Below are 13311 nucleotides of genomic sequence, written 5' to 3'. Positions count from 1 at the left end.
GCCACCACCGCCCGGCTCATTTTAGAAATTTATACTATATATCCTAACTACAAAAAATAATACAACCTAACCAATTATTATGTTTAAGGGTTGAAATCGCAGTCTAAACGTGCTGTGTCTGCTACACCACCTCGTCCACCATCCAGGAGGGGAAGAGCAATTCCTGATAAAATAGGAAGTACTTCCTCAAGTGCGGATACCACTAACAAAATAATCACTGTCCCAGTGTTTCACTTGTTTCACAGACTCCTTGCAGGTAACGTTTATGACGAATAAACAGCAGAGCAGAATCTGAGACTTATAACTGCACAAATTATGTTCTGGGTCTGTTGCTTTGGGAGATTTAAATGAGTTATTGAGGATTTTTCTACATAATTTCTTTTAGGTAAAATAAACCCACAAGGAGTAGCCTTTTCTATGTCTGTTTCAGTGCCACAAAGTTATTCCCCCTTTATCTCCTTACTTTTGCTATAAGCATAGAGTGTGAGATGAAGAAGTAGTATCAGACAGGCTTTATAGGTATAATTGTAGCTGAGAATTCTACCATAGGGCATTGGTAATTAACATTTCCATCTGTTAATGTAATATACATTTTTGTCTGTGTTATACTATTATTGCCAACACTGAATGATGTTCTTTCTTAACTTCACACCCTAAGTTCATAGCAGAGGTCAAGTGGTGGGTTATTTACTATGTCTCTTAAAAATTTTGTTGCCGGGCGAATGGTGGCGCACGCCTTTAATCCCAGCACTTGGGAGGCAGAGGCAGGCCGATCTCTGTGAGTTTGAGACCAGCCTGATCTACAAGAGCTAGTTCCAGGACAGGCACCAAAGCTACAGAGAAACCCTGTCTCGAAAAACCAAAAAAAAAAAAAAAAAATTGTTATAAACTTGTTTGCCCATGTTTAATATATTATCCTTAGTTAGAGATAGTTGCAGTTACATGATCTTAAATTATTTGTTATCTAAGCCACGTATGAATATATTTGCAGATGTTGGCTTTTAGAATATCTGATCTTTCACTTGTAGTTTGACCTTGGTATTCTATAGATTTTTTTTTCTGGTAATTTTAAACTTTTGAAATTGGTATATTTGTCAAACTTTTGTCCATGATTTAGTAAAATAATTAGTTAATTAAGAAAGTCAAGCCAAGTAAAAATGTCTCCTTCTTAGAATTTTGTTTTAACTTAGTTACATCATTTTTAGGTCAGCCATTGCCAGCTGAAATGACGCTTGCCCAGCTTTTAACTCTTCTCTATGACCGAAAACTTCCTCAAGGTTACCGTTCAATAGACCTTACTGTTAAGTTGGGATCAAAAGTTATTACAGACCCAAGTTTGTCCAAAACAGATTCTTTTAAAAGACTACATCCTGAAAAAGGTATGTACTTGATACTTTTTTAAAACTTGCAGTCCATTGGTGGCAATATGGCTCAGTCAGTAAAGGACTTGCTGTGCAATCATGAAGATCCAAGTTTGATCTCCAGCATTCACATAAAAAAGTTGACTGTTGTGGCTTCTGCTTGTCATCCCACTGCTGGGAGGCCGGGACAAGAATACCCCTAATTTTCACCAGCCAGCCCACCTACTCTAATTAGTCGAGCTCCAGCTTTTAAAGTGAAACCCTTCCTCAAAATGTAAGGTCAGCCAGGCAGTGGTAGCACATGTCTTTAATCCCAGGAAAAGCAGGTCGATCTCTGTGAGTTCAAAGCCAACCTGGTCTACAAAACAAAGTGAGTTTCAGGACAGCCAAAGCTACACAGAGAAAATCAAAACCAGGGTGGGGAAAGGTAAGGTCAGTGACATCTAAGAACAACAACCAAGGCTGACCTCTCCCAATATGCATTTGCATGCCACCCCTCCTTTCCAACACATGCATACACACATGTAAGATGATGTTTTCACTGTCATTGAGCTAATGACTCAATTTTAAATTGATCAGTTATTTTCATATATCAGCTTAGTGGTACTTTTTGTTGATTTGATTTATTTGTAAATTATTGAAAACAATTATTTCATTTGGAAACTTAATTCATCTTAGTTTATCATTTCAGACATGTACATAGGTTTTCTTTCTAACTTTATTTTTGAGAATTACATTGTTGCCATTTTATTATCAAGTTATATCCCTAATTTGTAAATCTACTTTACTGGCCATTTATATTGAACTGCTTTCATTGCTCATAAAGATTTTTCATATGTTTAAAGGGGATCATGTATTTTATCCTGTTACCTGTAGAGTCCATTAAATAGTTTTGCATGTGCATGCTTTAAATATGTTACTTCTGTATAGATGAATAGGACAAAGTGCATGCCCTATTTAATAAGCGCTGATTTTAATTTTCCACTCCCAAATGCTCTGTAAATAATTCATTTCACAGTGTGAGCATTTGATCACATTTAAATTTTGTATTTTTCTCATGATTACAATTTAGTTCTTCGTTACAAGCTATTTATATTACTTAGTAAACCTTAGTATATTTTCTTTTATCAAATCTTCAGCAGGATTATTTGTAACTTTCTTAACTGTCTCAACATTTTCATTAACTTCTTAATTGAAATCTTTTTAAGAGATTCATTTATTATGTATTCAGTATTTTGCCTGCATGTATGCTTGCACATTAGAAGAGGAAACCAGATCTTATTATAGATGGCTGAGAGCCAACACATTGTTGCTTGGAATTGAACTCAGGACCTCTGGAAGCGGATCCAGTGCTCTTAATCTCTGAGCCATCTCTCCAGCCCCCACTTTAAAATTATATGTGTATGAATTTTTTGCCTGTCTATATGTATATGCACTACCTGTGTGCCTAATACCCAGGGAGATCAGAGAAAGGAGTCCATTCCTCTGGAACTGCAATTACAGATTGCTGTAGGCATGTAAATTAAAAATTGGAGTTAATAACTTGATGGTTCTTGTTCCCTTTTGTTATTTTTCCTTCAAAAATTACTTATCAGAGTGTGTGTGCACGTGTGTGTGCCACAACACAAATGTGATGGTCAGAGTGCAACTTTTGGGGACCATGTCTCCTTCTACTGTGAATTCCTGTCATTTAACTCAGGCTTACACAGCAAATACTGCTTCTACCCACTGAGCATCTTGTCATTCCTGTTCTTTCTTTTTATGTTTGCACAAATGAAAGCATGTTGTATATGTACACAGGTTCTTTCTGACACACTTAAGTTTTTGTGTAATATGTTATATAGATCATGGAGAGTTAATTGGTAGCTGTCCAGAAGATGAGGCTCTTACTCCGAATGATGAGTGTATGGATGGAGTACTAGATGAATCTTTGCTGGAAACGTGTCCCATTCAGTCACCATTGCAAGTTTTTGCAGGAATGGGTGGATTGGCTCTTATTGCAGAAAGATTGCCCATGCTCTATCCAGAAGTAATTCAGCAGGTAAGCTAAGCTTCCTACCATGGTGCATTGTGTATGCATAGTGGTTGCATATCTTTAAGTTAGTTACCTCAACCTTGAAATGTTCTTGGCCTTATAATTTTTGAGCACTAGATAAGTCACAGAGGGCTTATATAGAATGTTTAAAGATCAGCTGGGAATAAAGACCCTCATTAATGTATACCCTTTATGTTAATGTTATGGTCATCACACTCTCGTTTTTATATGTGGCTTAGATGTGGTATTGACTGTGTTTATTATAATAAACAACATAGTAAAATAATAGCATACTACTCATTTATGCCTTGTTTAACTTCTACTTTTGTCTTACGTGCCATTTCCCTTTAGATGGTTTTAAATCATTAATTCAGCCCATGTCACTGTTCATTCTTGCTCCTGTCATCTATGTATTTCTGTTTCTCATGTTCTTGTTATATTAATGGACAATTTTGTCAGTTGTCTCTATAATGTTCTCTATGGACAAAGGGGAAAAATCTGGTGGGTATCTTGACATACACCTGTAATTTTACTACTTGGAATGCTTGGGCAGAATTACCAGTTTGAGGTCATTTTTGGCTTCAGGTAGCAAGACCTTTTCTCAAGAAAAAAACAAAACCCACTACATTTTCATTATACAAGGTTTGAAATGATGGTCTAGGGTAGTGATTCTCAACCTGCGGGTCATGACCCCACATCAGATATCAAGTATATTAAATACTTACATTATGAATCATAATAATAGCAAAATTACAGTTAGAAAGTAGCCACACAATAATTTTATGGTTGGGAATCACCTTGACATTGAGGATTAAAGGATTGCACCACTGGGAAGGTTGAGAGCCACTGGTCTTGGGTCTAGTTCTAAAATGTATATTGCATTGTGTTGTCTTTTCTCTGCGGTCAACTTTATAATAGTTCTTTGTTTCTTTTATCGCTATTATGTTTAAAGGACTAAGAATATCTGTTATGTCATTATGGAAACTCATATATACATACCTGTGTGTGAATGGATTTCTTAGATTTATTTGTAGAGTGTGCCTGTAATCCGACTCCCCCTAACAATATTGGTCTCTGGTATAAGAAATTTTGTCTCCATGAAGCTCAGGAACTGGACCAAGAATGTTCTGAAAGCTTGGAAGTAGGGGAGATTCTCAAAGAGTAATGCACACAGTGTTGAAATTATGCAGGAGACTGCTTGAAGGGAGATCTAGACACCAAATCTGTTTATACTAGGTCATAAGAATAAATAGTAGACTAATGTAACTTATAAAATAAAATTAGAATACACACTGATGATCCTCCATGAGTAGGTAGGAAGAAAGGACTGTTTTCCCAATATTCCAGTACCAGATAATATAGAAGAATGACAGAGTTAGGAAGTCATCCTAGCTAACTACTGTAACTGTGGTTTCAAGGAACTCTTTGTTTTGTTTTTTGAGATTGTAATATATTACATCATTTCCCCTTCCTTTTTCTTCCTCCAAACCCTCCTATATACTTTCCCTTGCTCTGTTCCAAATTCATGACCTTTTTCATTCATTGTTATACGTGCATGCATATATGTATATATTCTATAAATAATAGCCTTCTCAGTCTGTAGAGTGTTGTTTGCTTGTTTTCATTGCTGACCATTTAGTGTTAGATAACCAATTGCTGTGCTCTTCCCTGGGGAGAACTATTTCTCCCTCTCTTAATATTCTTTAGTTGCCTATAGTTTTGTGTGTGTCGGGTTGACTTCATAGGCTTTCTTCCCCTGCCCATTTTTGGCATTTCTGTAGGTGTTATCTTTAATCAACTCTAATTTGGGCAGTCATATTGGAGACGTGTTGTGGTTGTTGCATTTGACATTACTAGGTAACACTATCTCACAAACTCCCTAATCCTCTGGCTTTTATAGTCATTCTTCCCACTCTTTCATAGTGTTTCCTGTGCGTTAGGTATGAGTGTGTATTCTAGGTATATCCTTTGTGATTGAGCTCCACAACTCTGCATTTTGATGGATTGCTAATTTTTTGTAATGATCTTCATCTGTTACAAAGAAAAGAGTCTTGGTGAACTTTTTTAAAGGCTAGTACTGGTGCTAGAAAGATGGTTCCGTAGTTAATAGGACTTACTGCTCCTCAGAGGAATTGTTGAGTTCCTGGCATCCATATTAGGTGGCTCACAAATGATTCCATCTTTAAGGGAAATGGCATATTTTTGTAGCCTCTCAGGGCACTGATATGCACAGAATTCATTCACAAAGACAGTCACACATGTAAATATATTCTTAAAATGGGTCTGGATCTGGTGGCTTTAATACCAGCACTCTGGAAGTAGAGATAGGTGGATCTCTTGAGTTCCAGGGCAGCCAGAATTACATATAATATTAAACAAACAAATTCACTAACAAAAAAAAATAGAAATGAGTGAATCAGTTTGAGGTGCAAGATTTTAACATAATTTTGAAGAATCTGTAGCTATTTCACTAAATAGGAAAATGCAGTTCTAATATAGACGTACTTGGTAGATACTGCTGTGCTCATGATTTCATACTCTTCTTGGTATTTGTTTCCTTGTTGTTTCAGAATATATCCTTTAAGTTTTTATGTTCCTATAGTTTAAAGAGGTCGTTTGAGTCTTGTGTTTGAACCCAGTATTGAAAAGTGGAAATAACGAAATGCTTCTGTTTTCTTTAGGTGAGTGCTCCAGTGGTGGCATCTACTACTCAGGAAAAACCAAAAGATAGTGATCAGTTTGAATGGGTGACCATAGAACAATCAGGTGAACTAGTTTATGAAGCTCCAGAAACTATTGCAGCTGAGCCTCCACCTGTCAAGTCAGCAGTGCAAGCCACTTCTCCCATACCTGCCCATTCTTTGGCTGCTTTTGGATTATTTCTTCGTCTTCCGGGGTATGCTGAAGTGCTCCTGAAAGAGAGAAAACATGCCCAGTGCCTTCTTCGCTTGGTATTGGGAGTTACAGATGATGGAGAAGGCAGTAAGTGTTTAGAGTTACTAATTAAATTTTTCAATACATACACAAATAATTTGGTAAATTTGTTCAGATTATTGTCTGTCCTTACCCATTTATTTATTTTATAATAACGTTGTTTACATGGTTTGTTGTTATTGTTCGTTTAGTATTAAACATAATAAAATCCTAAAAAAATACTTTTCATGTTCATTTTGTAAATTGTATCCTGAGTACTCGCAGATGCACTGAGTGACATTGGAGTAATGTGATCAGGAAGTAGGACTGTCTTCTAGTCATTATAGTGGAAAGTATGAGAGCATATTGATTGACTCAGACAAATTAGAGAAGAATTTGAGCTGAGTATTATTGGCGCCTCAGAGATGTGAGTTGAGTCTATTTCTTTACAAAGTGTAAGTGTGAAAAGTTGTATAGCTGTTTTTATTGGTGCTCTGAACTATAAACAAAACTTAGTTTGGGGTGATTGTTTCAGAATGGCAGTGTATATGGAAAGGGAGGAGTTAGCTGATTAAAATCTGCATGAAAGGCACTTTTTAAAAGTTGTAATGATGGCACTTGCTTGCAATCCCAGAACTCAAGAGTCCCGTGGTAGAAGGATCAGTATTTCAAAACTACCCTTGCCTATGTACTGAGTTCAGTACAGCCTGGACCACGTGAGAGTCTGTGTGAAGAAACTATGAACGTGTGTCCTTTAAGAAAAAGTTGTGCTGGGTGGTGATGGAGCACACTTTTACTCAGAAGGCAGAAGCAGTCTGATCTCTCTGAGTTTGAGGCCAGTCTTGGCTACCTAGTGAGTTCCAGGACAGGCTCCAAAGCTATTCAGAGAAACCCTGTCTCGAAAAACAAAAACTAAAAAAAAGAAAGAAAAGCAGTGGAAAAGCATAGTTTTTATTCTGAATACCAATGATAATTTATTTAGCTTTATTAAGCAGAGCAATGACATCTGAAAAACACCCACCCCCAAGAAAATTAATCTGGTGAAGTGTTGGATTAGTGTTTGTAGCAAGGATAAAGTCTAGTCCTCAGCACTATAGAAACAAGACAAGAAAATGAAAATCAAAAGGCATAAATTTGTAGCAGTATTTTAAACACAGAAGAGCATTAAGAGAATTGTGTATTATATGATAAAGCTATAATAAACACAAAACTATAATGACTGTTCATATTTGATATCAATATAATGAAAGATTGGCTGATCACAGTTAAGGTAATATAGGAAAGAAGATTTTAATTTGGGTTACTCTTAATTGTTCTTTCAAAGACTGTTCCACCATTGATCATAAACAGCAAAGGGGAAAGAGACTTTATGCCACTTTAAATTGCACACATTAAGTGCAAAGAATAGTTGTTACAGTATATGATTGTGGCCTTTTCCCCCAGTATTCATACACTGTGCCTATAGTGCTTTATCGCTTGTGTTTACCACTTCTTTCTGATTAAAGCAGCACAAAACTATTGTACAAAGAGAGTAGATTTGCTTGTTTGTCGTTTGTTCATTCAGAACCACTTGAAAGACTTTTTGATGGTTGTAAGAAATTTCTTTGGTACATGCTTTTAATCCCAGCATTGGGGAGAAACAGTTGACTCTTTATGAGTTGGAGACTAGCCTGGGCTACATAGAGAACCCTGTCTCTAAAATAAAGTAGAAATTTCTTTTTTAATGGTTAGATTTTATTTCACATTCTAATTAATAGTATCTGTTATCATTGATAGCTGTTACTCTGATGTGTAAATTTACAGAGTTTGTGTGCACTATGTCTTATAGAGATGTTCTTGATACTGTAATAAAGATAATTATATTCTATCTCACATTCATCCTGCTTTATAATCAATTTAATGGTGAAACCTTACTTTGTCATTATTATTTTTCACCTACTTATTATTTTCAAGTGTTTTTAATTTTAGTTCTCTTCTCTTTAACAGGCCACATTCTGCAATCTCCATCAGCCAACGTGCTTCCAACCCTTCCTTTCCACGTTCTTCGCAGCTTGTTTAGTGCTACTCCCTTGACAACTGATGACGGTGTGCTTCTGCGGCGGATGGCACTGGAAATTGGAGCATTGCACCTAATTCTTGTCTGTCTGTCAGCTCTGAGTCATCATGCTCCACGAGTTCCAAACTCTAGCCTTAACCAAACTGAAGTAGGTTTCATTCCCATACTTTTAGTCATTTGTTCTCAGCCTTCCTAAAACTGTCACCCTTTAATACAGCTCGTCAAGTGTTTTGTTACTATTCCGTATCTGTAATCTTGCTACTGTTATTAATTGTAATGTAAATAACTCCTTTTTCCTGTGATTTTAGGTGACCCCTATGAAAGGGTGTTTGATTCCCACAGAGGTCATGACCTACAGGTTGAGAACTGCTACTTTATGTTAGGAAAAACTAAGCTTAATTGATTAGAGTATGAAGTGTCACTTCAGAACTTGGAGTCATTTTATGATTACTATGGGATATCTGCTAGCCTCCTCAGAAAAATCAGATTAACCCACCAGTTTAAGAAGTGGATAGTAGCCGGGCAGTGGTGTTGCACTCCTTTAATCCAACAGACAGAGGTAGGCGGATCTCTTGAGTTCAACGCCAACCTGGTCCGCAGAGCAAGTTCCAGGACAGTCAAGATTCACAGAGTTAAAAAAAAAAACAAAAAAGAAAGAAATAGGTAGTTACTGCTTTCCCACTTATCCGGGTATTTCAATGTTAATTTTTCTTTCATATTATTGAGTTGTAATTTACATACTATTGTAAGCCCCCTCCTTAAAAAACAAGCCACAGATACATACACAAAGGGGTAAATGTCCTTATTTCGAGTTCATTTGGTTGTGTGTATATAAAAATCTGGAATGATTTAGAAAATAGCATATGAGATGAGTATATAGTTACTGTTTCCAGTGTTGGGGACGTGCCTCAACCAGTAAAGTCTTTGTGAGCTTGAAGACCTGAGATTGCATCCCCAGCACCCACTTAATAAGCTGAGTGAGTTGATAGTAACCATAATCGTAATGTTCAGGAAGAGCCTCAGGCTCAGAGAGAGACTGTCTCTAAATGAAATGGAGAGCAACTGAAGAATTTATGTTCACTTCTGACTTCCTTGTGCAGAGTGTTCTTATTTTTGGGTATAGTGTAATGTTCCAGTTCATACACTCAATATGTTATAATCAGAGCACAGTGATTAATTAGTGTGTTTATCATCTTACAGTTAGCAAGAAATGACATACCTCTTTTTATTCACTCTCCCATTTAAAAATATTTTTGTTTTTAATCAAAACATTATTAGAAGGCTAACATTGTGGTTAATGCCTATAATTCAGAGCTTAGGAGACAGACGGAGAGGACTGTTTTGTGTTCAGGCAAAAACAAAACAAAACCTAAAACAACCCATAAACAAACTTTTAAAAGCAATAACAAACAAAAACTCAACAAAGGAAAGGACCTCATGAAACGACTAGGGGGTAAAGGAACTTGCCTTTTTGATGTTTTATCCCCAGATCCCACATGGTGGGAGGAGAAAACCCATTTCCAAAAAATTAACACCTGACCTCCCCACAAAGCATGCTGAGACATACATTCCTTGTCCATTCCCCTTCATTGTTGCAGTGCAAGCGCAAATCACACAATGAAAAACTATTTTTGGATAGCTCTGTAAAATACTGAAATCTACATTTAAAGAGCTTTAAAAGAGCAACATCAGATATCCAATAGGAAAGTGATCAAAGGGCTGGAATGGGCATCTCATTAAAAGCTGTGTAAGTGTCTGATAATTCTTAAATACAGACATTATCTGTTGTTACTAAAGTAAAACAGGATTAGTACTGTAGTGGAATTCAGCTGAAATGAAGGTAGTGCCTGTATGTTGTGATCTATTTTTTTTTTTTCTTTTTGATTTTTTTGAGACATGATTTTTCTATGTAACCCCAGATGTCCTAGAACTTGCTCTGTAGAGCAGACTGGTCTCAAACTCAGAGATATGCCTGTCTCTACTCGGTGTGAAGGCGTGCGTCACCACCCTAGCTTGTGATCTCATTCGTCTTCTGCATGGCTTGATGGTTTTTACATTGTAGTTTGTAGCAGTTTTTTTTGGGGGGGGGGGGCCACCAACCAACTCCCAAATCATAAATTATTTTTAGTTATGAATGCTCGGCCTTACCTTATGCTTGTCTCACTAGCTCTTAATAACTTAAATTAACCTGTTTCTATGTTTTGCCTCAGGGCTCTTTACCTTTCTTTCATTCTGTATGTCCTATTCTGTCTAGCTGACTGACAAGCTGCCTGCCTGGCTGGCCCCAGGATTCTCCCTCTCTTCTTCCCTCATTCTCTCTTCTCTCTTCTGACAAGCCTAGATTCCTCCTCCTACTATTCTTTCTGCCCGCCAGCCCCTCCTATTCCTCTACTTCCTAGTTATTGGCTGTTCAGCTTTCTATTAGACTAATCAAGTGCCTTAGGCAGGCAAAGCAACGCATCCTTACATTGTTAAACAAATGCAGCATAAACAAATGTAACATATCTTTACATAAACAGATGTAGCATGAACATGTGGGGCACCGTTCTGTAGACAGAGACTGTTCTTTTGTTCTCAGCCACCCCAACCCGAATAATCACAGAGAAACTATAATAATTACAATATTGTTTGACCTGTTAGCTCAGGCTTCTTATTAACTAACTCTTACATCTTAAATTAACCCATTTCTATTAATCTATGTATCACCACAAGGCCGTGGCGTTCCAGTGTCTTTCTCCTTCGGGAGCTACATATCTTTTTATTCCACCTACTCTCTCTCTGTATCTCTGTTTGGAATTCTCACCTGGCTTTACTTTGCTAATCATTGGCTGAAAAAGCTTTATTCATTAGCCAATGAAAGGAACACATACAGAAAACCTTCCCGAAGGCAGAAGTCACAAAATAATCCCACACCAGTTCAGAATTATGAATAATAAAGGGTTATTTATTTAAGGGAAACTTACAGATCACTTTCCTAGATAACAGTCCTCTGCATGAACAAGAACAGAGTCTAGCAGCTGGAAAGAGAGAGCAACTGCATTCTTTACAGCTGCTTTTACAGTTTAAGAGACCATACCCAAGTGGGCTGGTATCTTAAAGGCTGTTGGCTGAAGGAGCAGACTATACTCCCACAGCACCTCCCCCTTTTGTTTAAGAGAGTTCCAAACCCAATACAAAACTCTATACACTATGAACAGATATCAAGTATAATTAGAATTACAGCCAGCATAAACAGTATTAAGCAGGGAACATATGCTAAATGTTTTAATAAACATTCTATCCTAAGGACTCTAAATCTTGTATTGGACATGGCCCGGCTAGCTCAGTCAATAGAGCATGAGACTCTTAATCTCAGGGTTGTGGGTTTGAGCCCCATGTTGGGTGCCAGTTTGTAGGAGGTTGCTGCTTGTTGGTTCCCAGCTGCTCGGAACCGAAATAATCACACAGAAACTGCATTAATTAAATCACTACTTGACCCATTAGCTTTGGCTTTTTATTGTCTAACTCTTACATATTAATTTAACTCATTTCTGTTACTCTGTATTTCACTACGAGGTCATGTTTTACCAGCAAAGTTTCATCACATTTATCTTTGGTGGCGGCTCCCTGACTCTGCCCTTTCCCCCCCAATATCAGTTACATTTTCCCCACCTACCTAAGTTCTGCCGTGCTATAGGTCCAAAGCAGTTTCTTTATTTATTAATGGTAATCATAGCATACAGAGGGAAATTCCACATCAACTTTCCACACCAGTATATCTTTGCCTAGTTAAAGTACTATTCCACAACATAGTTTGTCTGATTTATTTGTTGTTCTGTGTTCTTTCTGTGTGCATATTATGGATTGATTAATTAGGAATTTTTGTTGTTGTTGTTTTATTTGATTTTTTTTTAATGTGTTGGATTATTCCTCTTCTACCTATCCCTGTCTTAAACCCCTAGTTTCAAATATTCCTCCTGCCTTATCCTCCCAAGTACTAGTACTTCAGGTGTGAGTTACAATTTCTGGTTGGACATCTGATTGTGTGTGTGTGTGCGTGCGTGTGTGTGTGTGTGTGTGTGTGTGTGTACCATGTATGTGCCTGGCACCCATAGAGGTTAGAAGATGGCACTGGATCCCTTTGGAACTGGTGTTATGGGTGGTTGTGAGCCACCATGTGTGTGCTAGGAGGATTTGAGCTTGAGTTCTCTTTAAGAATAGTATATTCTCTGAGCCATTTCTCCAGCCCAGTTTTTGTTTCTTAGTATTAAATATCTGGCTTTATTCATCCATAAGTGTTTATTTTAGTAATTGCTTATATAGAAAGTGAGTTTTTTGAGACTGTATCTCACTGTTTCCGGGCTGGCCTGGAATTTACTGTTCAAGCCAGACTGGCTTTAAACTCACAGCCATCTGCTTGTTTCTGCCTGTGCCACCACACAGTTATAGCAATAAAAAATTTTCAAAATATTTGTTTATTATATATGTAGTGTTCTGCCTGCATGTATACCTTCATGCCAGAAGCAGAGACTAGACCTCAAAGATGGCTATGAGCCACCATGTGGGTGCTGGGAATTGAACTCAGGGCCTCTGGAAGAGCAACAGTGCTCTTAACCTCCCAGCCATTTCTCTAGCATTAGCAAATGAAATTTTAATGGCTTTTTTTTTTTCCAAGACAGGGTTTCTCTGTAGCTTTGGAGCCTGTCCTAGAACTCACTCTGTAGGTCAGGCTGACCCCATGATATGCTTGCCTCTTCCTTCTGAGTGCTGAGAATGAAGATGTGTGTCATTATCGCCTGGCTTTAATGGCTTTTTAAATGATTATCTTACAAGAAGTGGATTAATGTTTTAATTATATATCCAGTTATAAATCTATAACAATTTATAGAAATACATTATATCTCATAGATTTTCTTTAAAATATTTTCTAAGAAAAAATTTTACTTTTTCAGGGTTTTTTTTTAAAT

The 13311-nt window shown here is 37.1% G+C and overlaps 1 protein-coding gene across 10 annotated transcripts in view; it reads left to right on the top strand.

Moving 5' to 3' along the window:
- Birc6 (baculoviral IAP repeat containing 6) overlaps positions 1 to 13311 on the top strand; it is a 196628-nt gene that overhangs the window by 138368 nt on the left and 44949 nt on the right. For all 10 annotated transcript variants that reach the window (XR_003378819.1, XM_026789677.1, XM_026789673.1 and 7 more), the window contains 5 exons: positions 89 to 256; positions 1206 to 1379; positions 3206 to 3402; positions 6078 to 6378; positions 8296 to 8513. Coding sequence is in view for 9 of the 10 variants with exons in the window: in XM_026789677.1 (XP_026645478.1) it covers positions 89 to 256; positions 1206 to 1379; positions 3206 to 3402; positions 6078 to 6378; positions 8296 to 8513 (1058 nt within the window). In the remaining variant the exon portion in view is untranslated. The remainder of the gene's footprint in view (positions 1 to 88; positions 257 to 1205; positions 1380 to 3205; positions 3403 to 6077; positions 6379 to 8295; positions 8514 to 13311) is intronic.

The sequence above is a fragment of the Microtus ochrogaster genome, unplaced genomic scaffold (genome assembly GCF_000317375.1).
Source record: "Microtus ochrogaster isolate Prairie Vole_2 unplaced genomic scaffold, MicOch1.0 UNK26, whole genome shotgun sequence".
In the NCBI taxonomy this organism is placed as follows: Eukaryota; Metazoa; Chordata; class Mammalia; order Rodentia; family Cricetidae; genus Microtus; species Microtus ochrogaster.
Note: the sequence above shows the minus strand (reverse complement) of the source record. Positions and strands in the feature narration are given on the sequence as shown.